At 41.3% G+C, this 18,956-nt stretch overlaps 1 protein-coding gene across 1 annotated transcript in view; it reads left to right on the top strand.

Annotated features, from left to right (window-relative positions):
• Nucleotides 1–230: 230 nt before the first annotated feature.
• Nucleotides 231–18,956, top strand: part of ZDHHC17 (zinc finger DHHC-type palmitoyltransferase 17) — a 138,369-nt gene continuing 119,643 nt past the window's right edge. Inside the window, exon 1 of the mRNA XM_050935455.1 lies at nucleotides 231–313. Coding sequence (XP_050791412.1) covers nucleotides 251–313 — 63 coding nt within the window. The 5' untranslated portion in view covers nucleotides 231–250. The remainder of the gene's footprint in view (nucleotides 314–18,956) is intronic.

Here is an 18,956-nt window from a genome sequence, read left to right on the forward strand (position 1 = left end):
TCCCCAGAGTAGATAGGAGTCAATAACGTGTATTAATGCTAATGCCCAATGCCATATTACGCACTAGTCATTTCTGAAAGTGTCTAATAAGCGATGCTCCGGAGGTGCACAAGATGGGACTTTCACAGGCACACAATATCCTTGCACGGAGCCCGCCCGGGGCCCCTCCCACAGCGCAGCATCCCCTCTCGGGGCTGCCCCCTCCCCAGCGCGCTACCCAGCATGCAGCGGGCGGCGGGCTCGCACCAAGATGGCGGCGCCTCTGGATGAGTACGAGAAAGAAGCGGGCTGCGTCCCCATCCTGCACCCCGAGGTGAGGCCGCCGCGCCCCGGGCTCCCGCCACCCGCGGGGCGGGCTGTGGGTGGCGCGGCCGCCGCCCGTTGTCCGCTCCCAGCCGGCTGCTGTGCGGGTGGCGCGGCCGCCGGGGCGGGGGTGGAGGGCGCTGGCTGCGGCTGCCTTGGCCTGGGGGCCGGGCCGGGAGCAGGAGCGGGGGCGGCTGCGCCGACGGGAGAGGCCCGTTTCCCTTACCGCGGGGCCAAGGGTTGGCGGGGCTGCGCCCTGTCACCGCCTCGGGACGCAGAGGGGGTGGGTCCCGCCGGGGTGCAGCGCGGGGACCCGCCCCAGCTGCCTCCGGGGTGGCGAGCGGCCCTGCGAGCCGGGTGCGGGGACAGGTGCAGGCTGTGGCATCCCTGCCCGCTCCACAGGTGAACGCTCCGCTGTTCGGGCACAGCCCTGCGGGAGACTTCGCAATGCACATGGCTCCGTACAGCATCGCTCCCTGCCTGCCGGAGCTGCACCCTCCTCCCCACCATCCGTGGCACCGCAGGGCTTGTTTATACAGCACAGGAGGGTTACAGCTAAGCTACTGGTGTCAAATGGTTCAGACCTGGAATAAATGCTTCCTGCTGTTCTTGAGCTGTAGGTTGCTGTAAGAAATTGGACCTGGTCCAACTCAGTCCAGAAGTTGCTGGGCTGTATGTGTTTGTCTTTACTCCCCCCACCCCCCTCAGTATACTAGATAAATGCTGGAGTATTTGTGTAGACACTCTTTTCTTAACCTGTGTACTAATTTTTTAACATTCGCTTTAATAAAATTGTAAAATTACTTAATAACAGGTCACTTTTATTAATGTTTCACACCGAAACAGAGTCCTTGTTTGTGTGTCAGCCATTTATAAACATTATCCAGATCCCCTCTGATGGTTTTGAAGAACACTGTAAATAGTATACACAAAAGTTTTGTGTGTGAACTTTTACCCATCTAATATGGGGAGGATTGTAAGACTTGTTTTCTTAGCCTATGAAAAGGTACCAGGTTTTGTCAAACAGATGGTATTACATTTCCATAACACGTTTTAAAGATGCTTTTAGGTTTCTGGATATCTAAAGAGACACTGTAGTGCTAAATGTGACTGTCCTTCTCATTTTCATACAGGCTTTTGACACTTAGGAACCACTTATAGTCAACAGGAGTATGCTCCTAAATGCCTAAATATCACTTAGGAATGAGATCTAGACTCCAAAATCAGACAAGCAGTGCTCTGCCAACAGGTCCTTTGATTGTAGCTTGGGTGGAGTGCAAGTAAATATGCTGCATGTTGCTTGTTGTTGTCCACGCTAGGTGATCACCTCCTTTCTAACTTCAAATAAATACTCTTGGTATCTGAAGTTCTATGTCATCTCTTTTTATGAATGGAGTTTTCAAAATTGGCCTAAGGTATTTGTCTAACCTGTAGTAGATACTTTCTCCTTTGGAGTGAGATAGAAGGGAAAATATTGGTCAAATATTCTAAAACTGCAGAAAACATTAAGTCCCCAGAGAATTGCGAAGGTGCTGATCTCATTGCAAGGTCAGAACCCTAATTTACAGTTTGACAAATTATGACGGAACAAAACAATAAAGCATATACAAACTGTTAGGAGAATCATTGTGAGCTGAAGATATATTACTGAAAATTGTTTGCTAATTTGGAATAATTATATTTGCAGAGTTCATAGTAAACAAAGGTATTCTCAGCATCGCTTCCATGTTTGTTTTATATGCCAAGGTTATGGTGATAAGGCAGTAAAAGCAGATATTATTTCTTTGGTATCTGAAACTGAATACAGTAGTTTACAAAGTAATGCTAGAATAAGTAGTGTAAATTATAACTATGCTCTTCCTCCTAGCCTCTAGCCCTGTGGCTTTCAAACTTTTTTTCTGGTGACCCCTTTCACATAGCAATCCTCTGAGTGTGACTCTCCCTTATAAATTAAGAACACTTTTTTAATATATTTAATACCATTATAAATGCTGGAGGTAAAGCGAGGTTTGGGGTGGAAGCTGACAGCTCGCGACCCCCCTGTAATAACCTCATGAGCCCCTGTGGGGTCCAGACCTCCAGCTTAAGAACCACTGCTCTACCAAACCAAACTTAAAAATGTTACTGAAGGAGACTTCTTTTTACATCCAAAGAAGAAAATGACAGTCCAGTATTACTTTGTACAGTTAGATTTCAACCAGGCAACTTAGGCAGGGACCATCTTTTTGTTCTGTGTTTATACAGTGCATACATAGCACAATAGAATCCAGGTTTATGACTGAGGCTCCTGGGGGCTATAATACTAAAATAAAATCTGCATTTACGCTACTACACTGTGTCTGATAGGATATGTTAATCACATTCTTCTGTTACGCTTTTAGAGTTGACAGCATGCTCTGTTCTGCCCAAGACCACATAAAGTAAAGGCAGTTCCTGCCTCAAGGAGCTTACAGTATATGCAGTATAATAGATTTGTGTTTATTTACAGGATAGTATGTACTGCTTGACTGTAGAAATGTTGGGACTTCCCACTGGTGTGTTGCCACATCATTAGTGATGCAGCAGCAAATGGCAAAAAAAATGCCTTCAAATATTGAAGTACTGTTGTTTCTAACAATAAATACTTCCCCTCCGCACATACACCTTAAATTAGCTCAAGTTAGCAGTTGGATTTTTTTTATTTCTAAATGGTTTTTCAGTATTTGGCATTTTTAAAGAGTGGAATTTGTTGCCATTGCCTGTTACTTGAAACAATTCTTAATGGATTAGGTAACAAAATTACTTGAAGTACGGCAGTGATTTAATGGCTGTCCAGAATTGCATTGTTTCCAAAGGCTCCTGCTAGCCTCCTGAGTACATTCCCAGGAGGTCAGCATTTGAGCTGCTAGCTGAAGCTGCTGCCTTTGCTACGCTGGCTATAGCGGTATTTTTAACATGTTAGCTCAAGGAGAGCTATCATGGGTATGTCTGCATGAGCTGGGAATTGCACCTCCCAGCACATATGTAGAGGTTCACTGTGGTTGATTGTGATCTTTCTTGCAAATAAACAAAACGAAATGCAAAAGCAAAATACATGGTATATGAGAGAAATTCTCATGAGATAAAGAGTAAGATGTCTTGATTTTGAATTTTTTTGTAAAATGTGTAATATTTTATAGTGTTCCTCTGTCTTCCCAACAAAATAACATTACAGTACAAAATTTGACACAAATAAGTTTTAACAAGAGGTAGCCTTAAAGGGTAGGGATAGTACAGTGTTTTAAAAATTGCTGTTGGTTGAAAACTAGACACTGTTCTGTCATTGAAGTTGACAGATGTGAGAAGTAAACCTTGATGATGGATAATTTCATCATTGACATTTGCAGTGTCTTGGTCTACTTTTCAAACCCAAAAGAAACAGGATATGATAAAATTACTTTTCTTCTCACACATTCCCTTCAACTGCCCTCTGGCCTGAGGGGGGAGTTGCACAAGTCTGTTACAGATGAGTGTCTGAAGAACAGAAGGATAATTGTCCAAACACCTAAGGAAGTTTATGGAGGAGCTCTGAACAAACCTACACGTCTAATGCCCAAAAAACTTGGCTTAAGCATTATGCTACAGTGCTTCTCATGCAGTTTTGAGATCAAACTAATAATGCTTATGCACACTTGTAAAATGCCCTGAGCTCTTCAGATGTACTATGTATATGCAGAGTTGCTAAAACTTTTAGCCCTTTAAATCCGGCCCCAGCCTGGCCACCGGAGCCGCGGGCGGGATTCAAAGGGCTCTGGGCTGCCTGCAGCGTCGGGGAGCTCTGAGCCCTTTAAATCCCGGTCTCAGCCCGGCCGCCGGAGCTGCTGGCGAGATTTAAAGGGCTCTGGGCTGCCCGCAGCGTCGGGGAGCTCTGAGACCTTTAAATCCCGGCCCCAGCCCTTTAAATCCCTGCTGCGGACGCCGGTGCGGTCCGTCACGGCGCACTGGCTCTTAGTACTGGCTTACTTTCACCTCTGGCTGTAGCCCACAAAAGCTTATGCTCAAATTTTAGTTTCTACGGTGCCACAAGTACTCTTGTTCTTTTTGCAGATACAGACTAACATGGCTGCTACTCTGAAACCAGTGATATATATATTTTTGTCCTTAACTATTTATATCCTTGCTTTTAAGTGTTTGGGTTTTGTGTAAATCATAAGAAACTAAGTTGTTGTCACTTAGCAAGCTTTAAGGTTTGTGCATGGCTATTTTTTTGGGAGAGCGGAGAGAGTGTTGAATATACATATGTACCCTGCAGACACAAGTGTTGAAGAGCGAAGTCTTTAAATGGAGGATGTCAACAAAATTCATCTCAGTACTCTAGTCAAGCTAATTGAAAAAGCTGCATTGGTGTTGGCACTTGTGAAAAATGTTGTAAGTTGTTGCTATTGTAAAAGAAAATGCTGGGTTAGAATGGAATAGTCAGTTCATTTGCAGTATTTTTTGGTGCTGAGCAGATGATGCCTGCCATTTGTATAATTTAGTTTCAGTCCCAGGAGGGAAAGGGGAGAAATCAGGTGTACTGGGGGAATTTCTACAATTGTTCTCAGAACCTGTACAACCTGGCACAGCTTCACCATAGTATTTTGTTGTTTGCTAAAATTAACACACTGGTCACACTACCAATATCTTTCTGAAGAAGCTTCTACCTCTAGTTGACAAAGTTCCGTTTTTAGCACTGTGTGTTTTGTGTCAAGTACCATACATTGTAGAAGGGCACAGTATTTTAATAACTTAAACTAAAGTTTGGAGACATGTTGATACGAAATATTGCGTTACTTACTGCCATGGCAAAGGATTGATTCAGTTGCTAAGTATTGCTGTATAAGTAGATTCATGGTAAGTGAGGATTTGTGCATTGTTAAAATGATTTTAATAAAGTAGTAAATAGCATACAAAATACTTTTATTCAAACTCATTGGGAGTTATTTTTGTTTAAACATTTGAAAATGAATATATAAAGAACTGTTGGAAAAGAATTTTCAATCTTTTATATAGTTTATAAAACTCAATACTAATTTATTATAAAATACTATTTTAACCTTTTTGTCTTTATTCTTTAGCTTACTTCCTAATTTAAATAACTCAAACTTTGTACTCAATTTTTAAAAAAAATTGCCTTGCCTATGTTTGTAAAACTTCGATGTATGTATGTTTGTCTTAAATAATACCTCACGATTATAGTGTGTGCTCAAATATAGGATATTTTGGAAATGCCTTTTTAAAATGTCATTTAACTTTTTTATATATTAAAATGAATATTATTCTTTAATTTTGAGGTGCTTTTAAAAGCACTGAATGACTAAAAGTCAGCTAATCTGAGTAGTCCAATTTTGGACACTTAAGGCGTGTCTACATTACCGCTTAAGTCAATGTAGCTTATGTTGCTCAGAGGTGTGAAAAAGCCATCCCTCTGAGTGACGTAAATTGTATACACTTAAAGTGATGTCCACGCTACGGTATGTCAGCGGGAGACGCTCTCCTGCCAATATAGCATCTGCCTCTCACTGTGGTGGAGTAATTTTGCCGACGGAAGAGCATTCTCCCATGGTCATAGCCCATCTTCGCTAGATGCGCCACAGCAATATAGTACCATAATGTAGACTAGCCCTCAGACGTGGTCCACACTACAAACCTATATCGATATAACTGTGTTGCTCCGGGGTGTGGAAAATCCACACTCCTGAGTGATGAAAATATACCAGCCTAACTCCCGGTGTAGGTAGAGCTCTCTTGTTGGCATAGGTAGTGTTTTCACTAGGTGCTACAACAGCACAGCTGCGCCAGTGTAAGTGTAGACAAGCCCTCATTTGTGAACAAGCATAACTTACTCCTCCTCATCTGTGCATGAAATCCCATGATTTTTCTGACCTCCAAATACAGTGGTTGGATTAATGTCTCTAGTTGAGAATCTTTGTCCACCCTTTTGTAATGTAAAAATTTGCATCCGCATTGGGAAATGTGCAGGATTAATCATTGCGTTTGGTAGTTGACTTTGCTAAGAAGAATTCTTCCACTTTCAGTTTTTGCCTTCAGTGAAAGGATTATTTTGGAATGCTTGAAATTAAAATAACAGAAGGCTTTTTCAAATATGTTTTTCTGAGTTCTTTTGACTTTTTTGTTAAGGATACACTATCCACTTGAACTTTTGCCAATTTCCAAAAAAAGTTAAATCTTGTTTTGGGTACAAAACTTTCCTTTCAATTTTTTACAATCACACTTTCCAGCTTTTTATAAGTATTCTCCCTTATGCTGTGTGGAAGACCCCCCACACACACAATTAAGAGAAACTGATGTACAGGGGAAGTAGGTTATACCCAAGTGTTTTCAAATGCACAAAGTAAACAAACTGAATAATGACAATTGGAGAACAGAGGACTTATTTTTGTCATTTTTGCTACTCATCTTGTAGCAATAAAAATATTGTGATACAGTAGGGAAAAATTCACAGTGAAAGTAAGTGTCTCTGTGTGTGTATGTGTGCGCGCGCGCGTGCACATGTAAGTTCATGGTATCTCTTTAAACCAGAGTTTTATCTGTTTGCGTTTTAGCCGAGGCTACTCCATGACCAGCTAAAATCGTGCTAAATGTGTTATCTATGCTAGGAAAAAGGTTATGTTTAGCTCAGGCTTAGTTAATATGTGTTAGCTAAACCTGACCTATACTCAACCACTTTTCATAGACAAGATAGACCCTCAGTAGCTCTTAAGTACCTGTTATGCTGGCACATACTTGGTTTAATTCTTCATGGAGGCATCTAAGCTCTTTTATTGACAACAGCAATCCCATGGAGGTGGGTTGGCTTCTCTTCCTTCTAACATCAGCAGGTGTTTCTAGAGGCATTATGTGATTCTTCGGAGCTTTGCATTCCACAGTTTGAACTATAGTTTTAAACAATTAGGACATGATCATTTAATTGTACAGGAGCTTTGTTTCTCTAAAGGAAAAACAAAGGTCTACTGACTTATGAAGTGACTAGGAATAGATTGGACATCATAGACCTTGGCTAACCATGGGCAATGTCCTGAGTCTGAGATAGAATTAGAATGACTAATGATTCAGGCCTGGATTCACAAGGGATTTAGCATGCATCCGATGAAGTGGGTATTCACCCATGAAAGCTCGTGCTCCAAAACATCTGTTAGTCTATAAGGTGCCACAGGATTCTTTGCTGCTTTTACAGATCCAGACTAACACAGCCACCTCTCTGATACTTGACAAGGGATTTAGGCAGCTAAGTCCCAGTTTCAGGCTCCACTGCGATTCACAAAACTCCCACCGAACCCTGTAGGTGCCTAAACTCATTTAGCACTTCAGTTTTCGGAGTGAAAGTTCTCAAAACACCTAAGTTTCTGCGTCTGAGCACGTGCACTGCTGCCTCACTTTAGGCTGGAGATACTTGTTCAGTCTCCTAAACTCCAGAACTGTTTGCTAACCAGGGAAGATCAGTGTTTGGCTGCTTACTGGATTGGATCACATTCGAAATCTAGCTGGTGGAAGTGGTGTTGCCCACCTTATAACTTTTAACCCAGTTGGTAAAGCACTTGCCTGGGATGTTGAAGCCCCAGGTTCAATTTCCCTCATCTGCTGGAGAGGGAGAGAGGCTTTGAACTCAAGTCTCCCAACCACCTCAGGAAGGTGCTGTAACCACTGAGCTATGGGATATTCTGATATGAGGCTCCTTAAGGATATGTCTACATGGCAATAAAACACCTGTGACTAGCTCAGGTCAGCTGACCCAGGCTGCAGTGTAGCCATTCAGGCTCTAGCTGGAGCCTGGGCTCTGAGACCCGTGAGGGAGGAAGGTCCCAGAACCTGGGCTTCACCTGGAGCCCTACCATTTACATTTCAGTTTTATAGTCTGCAGCCCGAGTTCCGTAAGCCCAGTCAGCTGACCTTTGCCAGCCACGGCTGTTTCTATTGTAGTGTAGACAGACTCTTAATTTCTCCTGCTGCAGGTGTTTCACTCTCTGCAAATAGACTCGTCAGAGCAGGGGCAATGGCTCCTGGGTCTCCTGGGTGGATGCCCTAACTACTGGACTATAAAATTGTTCTCTCTCACCTCTTCCTCCCCAAGTATTTATAGACTGTGGAACATTTATTGGGCTAGAGAGTGGGATGGGTCAGGAAAGGATGAAAGATAAGATAAAAGTAATGGCTAATCAAAGCAAGCTGCAACATTAGGTGTGTCCTAAGTTTTCCTAAATTCTACCAAATTTGAGAGGAGGAACTCTTGTTTTTCAGAAGAAGATTGCAAGAGCTCCAATAGTTCACTCTACAATGCAGTTATTTGCTTTATGTACCCATTTTAGAGAGACTTTTACTGTGAGCATTCTTACCAGTAGCACTGGTCCATGATAAGCAAGTAAATTGAGAATTTGTAGAGTCTTAGCTCCGTCATTTGTTCTTATAGAACATATGATCTCCCCTCTGCCCCCACCTCCTCTTTTGGTAAAATCACTGCATCCAGCTTCTCTGTACTTCAGTGGTCCCTTAGCTTTGAGGATTTCTCCCTAGTGTAGGGTAAAATTGGGCACACTCCATATTAGGTAATGATCCACATTTTATGTTTTTCACTCTTTAGTCCTCTGAGATAACAATTTTGAAAAAGATTGATTGTAACAAACTAAACTACACTTCTTATCATTACTAGTTCTATTATTTAATTAAGTGGTTTTATATTTTATAATGGTTGTACCCAGAGAATCGGGTCATACAACGTTGTTGTATAAAACACATGTGTAGGCATAGTCCCTTCCCTGAAGAGCTGATAGTCTGAGGGCTTGTCTACATCACAAGTTGCAGCGCTGGTGAGGGGGTTACAGCGCTGCAACTTAGGAGGTGTACACATCTGCAGGGCATCACCAGCGCTGCAACTCCCTGTTTGCAGCGCTGGCCGTACTCCCGTTTTGTCTCGGGTGTAGAGGATCCAGCGCTGGTGATCCAGCGCTGGTAATCAAGTGTAGACACTTACCAGCGCTTTTCTTGACCCTCCGTGGAATAAGCAGTATCCCAGCATACCTGAGGAAGCCCTCTCTGGTAATCAAGCAGGTCTCCTTCCCGGTTTGCTCTCGCGTTCCCCGAACCCCCGAGCAAGCAGGTCTCCTTCCCTGCGGTTTGCAGGGGGGTTCGGGGAACGCGAGAGCAAACCGCGGGGAAGCAGGTCTCCTTCCCCGGTTTGCTCTCGCGTTCCCTGAACCCCCGTGCAAGCAGATCTCCTTCCCTGCCGTTTGCAGGGGGGTTCGGGGAACGCGAGAGCAAACCGCGGGGAAGCAGGTCTCCTTCCCCGGTTTGCTCTCGCGTTCCCCGAACCCCCGTGCAAGCAGGTCTCCTTCCCTGCGGTTTGCTCTCGCGTTCCCCGAACCCCCCCTTGAAGCCGTCCCAACAGCGCTGCAGTGTGGCCACATCTAACACCACTTGCAGCGCTGGTTGCTGTAAGTGTGGCCACTCTGCAGCGCTGGCCCTATACAGCTGTACTAATACAGCTGTAACAACCAGCGCTGCAAAATTGTAGATGTAGACATACCCTAAGCGTTACCACAATCTCTCCTGATTTCCTGGATTTCTTAAAGCTAATCTTCATCTGGTTACTGCATATCATGCCTTTATATGCAATTCTGCATTTTCACAGAAACTTTTAGTTCGTTCGTTCATCCTTTCTGTCTAGCTGTACAAGTTTGATCGCATTACCCCTTGGCAACACTATTACTTAACATTTTCAAGGAACAAGAGTCCTAGCCATCTGTTTTTTGTCCTCCACAATCATATGTAATAGCTGTAAACAACAGTATTTCACTTCACTCCTTATGTCCAAGCAGACATGTTGACCTGCTTGTTGCCTCTTCCTGTATATAATTTGGAGTTGCTACTGCTTCAGCACTCTGTTCTTAAACCACTTATTCACACAACCTTAAAACTTCTCTTTAAAAAAAACCATTTCCTATAGATCCTCTTCTATGTGTGCTTAGCAGACTTCTCCCCTTTCCTCGTCTACTTATTGGAAATTTGCATTTGTCGTTGGATGGAAGATGGGCAGGCAGGATTGTTTGTGCATTGTGTATTTTGTGGGAAAGTTGATTTATTTTTTTTAAATGCCAGTCACTTTTTTCTGTTTCCAAAACAAGAAAATGTGTTTACAAAACATTAATTCAAAGTTAAGATTGAAAACTTAAACCCACAGATGTCAGTAAATCTCCATTTTAGGCTACATCTACACTTGCCATTTAAAGCGCAAAATATCCCTTTTTTTGCACTAGAACCATGGGAGTGTCTACACTTGTTAATGACTTTTTGTGGTGAAACTCAGAAGTTTCACTGCGAAAGAAAACCACCTTCACGAGAAGCATACAGCTCTTACCACTGTTCTTTTTGCACTGTTGTGAAAGTGAAGACACGTTCTACCAGTGTAAACACCTTTTGGCCTCCGAAGGATATCCCACAGTTTCAAAAGTGACCACTCTGGCCAGCATCTCTGCTGCCAGGTAAAGGGACGTCTGCCCCTCCCCCTGCAAACCTCAGGAAGTTTGAAACTCCCTTTCCCTTTGCTTGTAGATGTGGCAGGGTAAGCAGCCAGACAGCAGGGGGTGTTAACCTCTCCCCCCGGGTCCCTGAGCCTGAATTTCTGTATCGCTACTGAAGAGCACTTTAGCCGGAACCCTGCAAGCCCAAGTCAGCTGAGATGGGCCAACTGTGGGTAGCTGCACTGTAGACATACCCTTAGAGGCTTAGACTAAGAATGAGACAGTTCACCTGAAGAAATTTTGTTATAAGGCACTTGGATAAGCTCTTGCAACTTGTTAATCCTAAGAGACTAATAAATTTATTGAAATAAATTTGTTAGTCTCTAAGGTGCCACAAGTACTCCTGTTCTTTTTGCAGATACAGACTAACATGGCTGCTACTCTGAAACTTGTTAATCCTAGTTTGCTCTGATCAAAGTTGAAATATTAAGTTACATCTATTTACTACCTCCTTCCTTCTTTGCTTGTACTTCCTCGCTTTTTCTGTCTCAATTGCAGTTTTTCTTTTTTCCTATATTATTAGATCATGTTGTATATATTCCTTTTGTCTTTCTACGCTCTTACTTATCCCTTTCTCTGCCTTGTGTGCTCACTTCTCTCATATTATTTTTGCTTTTCCTCCTGGTATCTATTTATACCATACTTCTTTTTCCCACTTTATCCCAAAAATCTTTTCCATCCACAGTCACCCATGCATCCACACATGAAGCTTTCAAATTTTATGAGACAATAAATGGTCAGAGTATAAAATCTGTTAGCCACAGATGGATGTGAATGATTGACATTGCGTCCACTGCCTGGAGAATCCATCTCCAGCCCCCTAGCGGCTCAGAAAGTGTTTGTACTGGGATTTCTAACACTATGCTATCCCTAAACAGTGCTCATGGCTCCATGTTTCATATCTGTGTCTGACTAATAAGTGTCTGATAAACTGGAAGCTCTCACCCCCACTTGTGTGGAAGGAAGGAGCTTCCTCCTCCCTTCTTCCCCCCTTTTCCCACCGAAGTTCAGAGCCACCTGGCTGGTACAAATTTGAGTGAGGTTCTCGATTCCTCTACCCTTCCTCCACATTTTTGAGTACTCCTCTGTAGGTCTAGATCTTGCACTAGTGAAGTCAGTGTGAGAATTTTGTCACTAATTCAGAGGGAGCAGGGTGCTGCTGAGTAGCAGCAATCCTTGCCTCTTCTTCTGCATCGTAGTCTTCCCAGTCTGCAGCAGAGTTCAGCTTTGCTCCTTCTTGACAGTTTCACTGCTGCCCTTCTGACTGTTAGAAATGAAAACAGACAAGAATCTGGTCAGTTTTAACTGTTGAAATTAGGAAAAGCTTTGAGCAGCAACGGATGGACTGGAGTTCTTCTGAGTTAGGAAGGCAATCCTGCATTGGTTGATGAATGTTTGGTGCTTTTTCTTTGCAGCCACAGGGTTAGAAATTGTTGGTTTCTTAATGGGTTTATGTTTCAAAGATGATTCTCAGAGAGAATATCTTTCTCACTAGATGTGGAAAAATACTGAGAATATCTCTTCTATTTAGGTTGGAAACCCCATCTGTGAAGAGAGAGTGACAAAATTTTGGGGTCAAAATTTACCATAAATATTGACTCACCATCAGTTTGAAATTAATTCAATTAAAAAAATAAGTCAAAAGTAGCTTCTGGTGATAAACCTGAACTGGCCAGTTTTGGGCGTTGCAGCCATATTTTCCATTTTTTAAAAATGTTTTTCTTTCCCATGCTATTGAGTAAGAGCCCACATAAAGCTGGAAAATGGTGACAATGAAATAATGAAACCAACTATATAAAGAGCTGTCCAGTGCACAAAGTAAGCCAAGCAGGGGAGGTGGGGGAATGAGAAGCTATTTTTTTGTTAATCTGTGTTACTGTTGTCTTTGTTACTTTAATAATGGTTGGGAAAACATTCTCAGAGTAGGATTTGTAATTTGATAGTTTCCTTTTAAATTAACTAGGCAGAAAGGAATCTGTATTTTCACATGCTCTAATCTTCCATTCCACCAGAAAATAGAAACAGCCAAACTCAACCCTCCTATAACTCCATTTAACTCAGCGACACCTGGGATGTATTTGGTTTATTATTCCCAAATCAGATTGACAGACCTCTTCATTTGGGTAGCCTCCTACTAACTTCCCTGGGGCTCCAGGCAGGTTGAGGGATCTGTCTGCATGGAGTGCTTGCAGGGTCAAGGTCATAATCCATCATGATGGTGCACAGTATTGTGTTTTGACATCCAGTGCTTTTAAAATTGGGGTAATTTAAAAAGCCATATTAAATTAATCTCTCAAAGTATAAGAAAATGGGAAATGAGAAAGGGATGTACTGACAGGGAAACAAATTTTCTAGCTTCTATGACTTTATTACCAAACCAAAAAAAAAAAAAAAGAAGGCAACCCTAAAAAGTAAATGTAAGTGACAATTAATTTTTATGTGATTTAATGGGTTTATAGTTTAAAACAGGGGTGGTCAACCTGAGCCTAAGAAGGAGCCAGAATTTACCAATGTACATTGCCAAAGAGCCACAGTATTACTTCCACATCCTGCATCAGCTCACACCCCCACCCCCAGGCTCCCAGCGCCTCCTGTCCACTGGCAGCCCAGCCGATCAGTGTCTCCCCCTCCCTCCTGCACCTCCCGATCAGCTGTTTTGTGGCATGCAGGAGGCTCGAGGTGAGGGGAACGAGGGGAGAAGCAAGGGTTCTTCAGGGGTGGGAAAGGGTGGAGTAGGGGTAGGGCCTGTGGCAGAGGCAGGAGTTGAACAGTGAGCACTGCCCGGTACATTGGAAAGTTGGCGCCTGTCGCTCCAGCCGCAGAGTCGGTGCCTGTACAAGGAGATGCATATTAACTTCTGAAGAGCTGCATGTGGCTTCGGAGCCACGGGTTGGCCACCCCTAGTTTAAAACAAGCCATTACAATGCCTTTTATTTAAGTAAACTTCTTTTTTTAGAGTGGGCGAGTTATGTATGAAGATGATGTAGTTACAGTTGATTGGATCTTATCAGTCTGTACAGAATCCTCTCCTTTCCCTAAAATCTTAGAGGGGGTCAGTGAGAAGTCTCTGTTGTACATATTTTTGTATACTTTATGCTAGAGAGATCTGTTTTTGAAGTATCATTAGTGTTCAGCAAAAATTTACTCATTTGGATATATAATTTGTTAATCCAATTAACTTTTTTTTTAATACAAAGAAAGTAGCTTTAAAAATTGCCTGCAAATGAAATAAAACTTTAAAGTAAGAGGGTCCTCAAGTACTTCTCTACTCCCCTTCTTACACATTTCTCCTCATATTGTGTTCCAACTATTTTGACATCAGAAGCAGGACCTAGCACAGATCCAGTTCAGAAAATGGTTAGAGGGGTAGAGGCATCTTAATGTTAGTGGCACTAGGTGCTGTACTGTACTGTAAGTGAAATATCTGTAACTGTAACTACAAAACAGGTAGGACTGTATACTTGAATGAGTGTGCTTTCTTATTACAGTTTTTTGGCTTGACATTTTTGGTGAAAATCTTCACCAGTATGTCCTTTCAGCATGCCTTTTGACAGAAGTATTAACATTTCAGATAGGGCTGTCGATTAATCGCAGTTAACTGTTGCAGTTATCTGAAAAAATTAATTGCAATTAATAGCAATTTACAATAGAATACCCATTGAAATTTAGTATTTTTGGATGTTTTTCTGCATTTTCAAATATATTGATTTAAATTACAACACAGAATACAAAGTGTACAGCACTCACTTTATATTATTTTTATTATAAGTAAAATGTAAAAATGATGAAAGAAATCGTATTTTTCAATACACCTTATACAAGTATCATAATGCAGTCACTTTATCGTGAAAGTGCAACTTACAAATGTAGATTTTTTTTTTGTTACAAAACTGCACTCAGAAACAAAACAATGTAAAACTTTAGAGCCTACAAGTCCACTCAGTCCTACTTCTTATTCAGCCAATCAAACAAGTTTGTTTACATTTATGGGAGATAATGCTGCCCTTTGCTTATTTACAATGTCATCCGAAAGTGAGAACAGACGTTCACATGGCACTTTTGTAGCTGGCATTGCAAGGTATTTACGTGCCACATTTGTAAGCCCCTTCAGGCTTTGGCCACCATTCCAGAGAACATGCTTTCATGCTGATGACGCTTGGTAAAAAAATAATGCGTTAATTAAATTTGTGACTGAACAAGTTGGAGGAGAATAGTATGTCTCCTGCTCTGTTTACCCGCATTCTGCCATATATTTCATGTTATAGCAGTCTCAGATGGTGACCCAGCACATGTTGTTCATTTTGAGAACACTTCAACTGCAGATTTGACAAAACACAAAGAAGGTACCAATGTGAGATTTCTAAAGATAGCTATAGCACTAGACCCAAGGTTTAAGAATCTGAAGTGCCTTCCAAAATCTGAGGCAGAAGAGATGTGGAACATGCTTTCAGAAGTCTTAAAAGAGCAGCACACTGACACGGAAACTGCAGAACCCAAACCTCCAAAAAATAAATTCAACCTTCTGCTGGTGGCATGTGATGAATGTGAACATGTGTCGGTTTGCACTGCTTTGGATCATTATCGAGCAGAGCCTGTCATCAGCATGGACTCATGTCCTCTGGAAAGGTGGTTGAAGCATGAAGGGACATATGAATCTACAGCGCATCTGGCATGTAAACATCTTGCAACACCGACCACAACAGCGCCATATGAATGTCTGTTCTCACTTTCAGGTGACGTAAACAAAAAGTGGGCAGCATTATCTCCTCCAAATGTAAACAAACTTGTTTATCTGAGTGACTGGATGAACAAGAAGTAGGATTGAATGGATTTGTAGGCTCTGAAGTTTTTCATTGTTTTAGTTTTGAATGCAGGGTTTTTTTTGTACATAATTCTACATTTGTAAGTCCAGCTTTCATGATAAAGAGATTGCATTACAGTACTTGTAAGAGGTGAATTGAGAAATATTTCTTTTTTGTAATCAAAAATATAAAATGAGCACTGTACACTTTGTGTTCTCTGTTTTAATTGAAATCAATATATTTTAAAATGTAGAAAACATCTAAAAATGTTTAAATAAATTCCATTCTATTGTTGTTTAACCATGTGATTAATCACATTTAATATTTTTATTGCACAATTAATTACAATTAATATTTTTAATTGCTTGACAGCCCTAATCTCAGGCATCTGAGAATCTAGCTGCCAATTCTATATATGTGTAATAGGTCAAAACACTTTCAAGTCATGATGATCAATGACATGCACTTCCTTCCCCTTTTAGGATTGAGGAAGGTTCTGGAGTAGTAACGCTCAGTGGGAGAATGTTGTTATAGAATATCCTATATAAAAAAGGGCTTGAAAAATTTACTAGACATCTAATAAGGACTCACCAGCAGAAGGTGGATATAAACAATGGTGTACTTATATATACCTTGTGAAGCATTTTCAGATCCCTTGGAATAAAATATACTTTTATATAGTGCCTTTTATTTCCATGACTGAATTTGAATCTTGGGATGATTATGCCATCTTTGTTGTAATTTCAGATTAATTTTAATGTCATCAGTCCTTGACTACTGAATGCTTGTTTCTGACTCTGCAGTAAGCTTATGTATGCTGGAGTCCTTGAGACCAATGGAGAGTTATTTTATGGTCATCATATTTGTGGTTCTTATTCATGTGCAGGTTTTAGTTGTGATAATCCAGTATATTCAGGTTAAAAGTAGACACTTCTGCAGCTTTCAGTTTTTTCTTTGAAATAGCTGTAGTACATACCAATATAACTCAGCTGCTGGCTAAATATTTACAGAAAAAGGAAATAATGTCTCAGTTAACTAGCTGAGTTATGCTGCAACATATTATGCGTTAGGAAAGAGACATTTGTGGTTTTTGTTTCCTTTTGGACAACAGATGTTTCAAAAAGCACCTACTTTGTTCAAAAGTATTTGTGTTCATATTGCAGTATGAACACTACACACCATTTTAAATTAAAGGATACAAAAAAAGGCTATTTTTTACAAAGGTGATTTAGGAATCTTCAGCAAAACACAACATTAGCTGTTGGATTCAAGTACTGCACCTTGGGTAGATCTGAAGAAATATTTCCACTCCAGTTTTAGAATGATTGCAGTAATGGAGCCAAATTCATAAATGGGCACAAATCCGTTGAAGTCAGTACAGAGGTTTATTTTGGCATTGGTGTGTAGACTGTTTTCACAAAGTTGTTCGGAGATGAGGCTGCAACCAGTGTGGGCCTTGGATGTGTTCCTTCTTAGCTGTCACTTAGCAGACATCCAATTTTAAAAGAAGGCTTTCGTGTTCTTTCCTCCTTTCTGTCTCCTGGGCATCAGCTCTCCAGTTTCTGGTTGAGATAGTGACAAGTGTCTCTGGATGTGATGAGCATTATGCCCAAATTTTCATGCAACTTGCCCTACATTTAGTAATTTGGAGAGGTCCACTGGGAGGAAAGATGCAACTTTTTTAATCAGTCCCACATTTTGGAGTGTCTGTATATAGTGCCTCAGACCATCACATCTCCTGCCTGTTGCAGCCTCTCTGCAGTCAGCTGTAGTTGGAGTTGAGTTGCTTAATACTTCAGCACATAGTGGACCAGGAGAGGAGGACCTGCAGGACAAGGTTGAAGAAGCAGTTTCTGTGATGAGGTATGGGTCTCTAGATTCTTTCACAGACATTCTCACACACACTTGAGAGGTGAAACGCTCTGCTTAGGGGCTAGCAATTAGATAAGTAAGGCCTGTGGTGAACAAGAAGAGCTCCTTGAACCCTTCTCAGAGCATCACCTCTCTGTGAGCTGACTGACACCTGGACAGTGGATTCTCCATGTTTTTTGAAAGGATTGAAACAAAAAAATTCATCATATAATCTTTCCAAAAACATCAAGGCTTGTTCTGCCAAGGCCCTGAGCTTCACAACAGCCTAGTTGTGCACTGACAAAGCCAAATATCCTTTCCCATAGCTGCAGAGTTCCTTTAGGAGGGGATTCAAGAAGGCCTCAGAGCGAGCATTATTGGGTGGGGGCTCAAAGGCTCCTGAGGCAGATACCCTCTTAGCAGCTCATGATTTAGTGGTTAGGTTCATCAAGGTGGTCTCCTACCTCAGGCCATCAGTGAAATCTTCAGTCCCTATTAACTGCAGATCTTTCTCCATCCATCCATCAAGAACATCCATTGTTTGTAAGACCTTAATAGAGTGACGAGCTATGAAGAGATTCATTTTGGATGGATAGCCATGAACACTTTCTCTGTTCTGTCTAACAGCTGACGAACACACACACAGTCTGCACTGCCCTGTCTGTGTCCTGGAAAATGATAGAGAAATTTATTTTTTTTCATACCTAGTTAATGCCTTGCTATGCTAAGATCCTGCGAATCTGAGGATCACCTATTTTTTTTAATGGCATAGCTTAGCTGTATTTAGGGTGGATTGATTAAATCACCGGTTTTAAGCATCATTATAAAATAAAATCAAATTAAAAATTTAATCATTTAAAACTGCAAGCAGGAAACTTTTTTTTGACGTAGTAGGTAGAGCATTAGACCTGCATTCTATTCTTGATTTTTTTCCCACGAACCTGTTTGGTGACTTAGGGCAAGTCACTTCATCTCTCTGTATCTCAGTTTCCCCATCTGTAAACGTGGGGTTAATGATGCTTGCCTCTTGTAAAGCAATTTGAGATCTATTGATAAAAAGTGATGTAGGACCGCAAAGTATTGTTGTTTTTTTATTTTAAATTATTTTCTTAGAGAAAGGTTGATTCTCTCTAGTTGGCAACCATTAAAAGTGTATTTGTAAAAAATATAGCCTTTACAGTACACTAAATTTTGTACTACTGTTTGATAATCAGGATGATTGACACTCTCTCTCTCTCTCTCTCTCTCTCTCTGTATATCTATCTATCTATACACACACACACACACACACACACACACACACACACACACTTTTAAGCTATTATATAGGTAAATATATATTTAGATTTTTAACTTTTACATTTTCTTATGTTACATTTACTAGATGATGATGGTGAATTACTTGTGAAATTGTGTCAAGCTGCATTTCTATGGAAATTGGAATTCAGTTAATGCATAAAAACAGCTT

The sequence above is a fragment of the Gopherus flavomarginatus genome, chromosome 1 (genome assembly GCF_025201925.1).
Source record: "Gopherus flavomarginatus isolate rGopFla2 chromosome 1, rGopFla2.mat.asm, whole genome shotgun sequence".
Classification (NCBI taxonomy): Eukaryota; Metazoa; Chordata; order Testudines; family Testudinidae; genus Gopherus; species Gopherus flavomarginatus.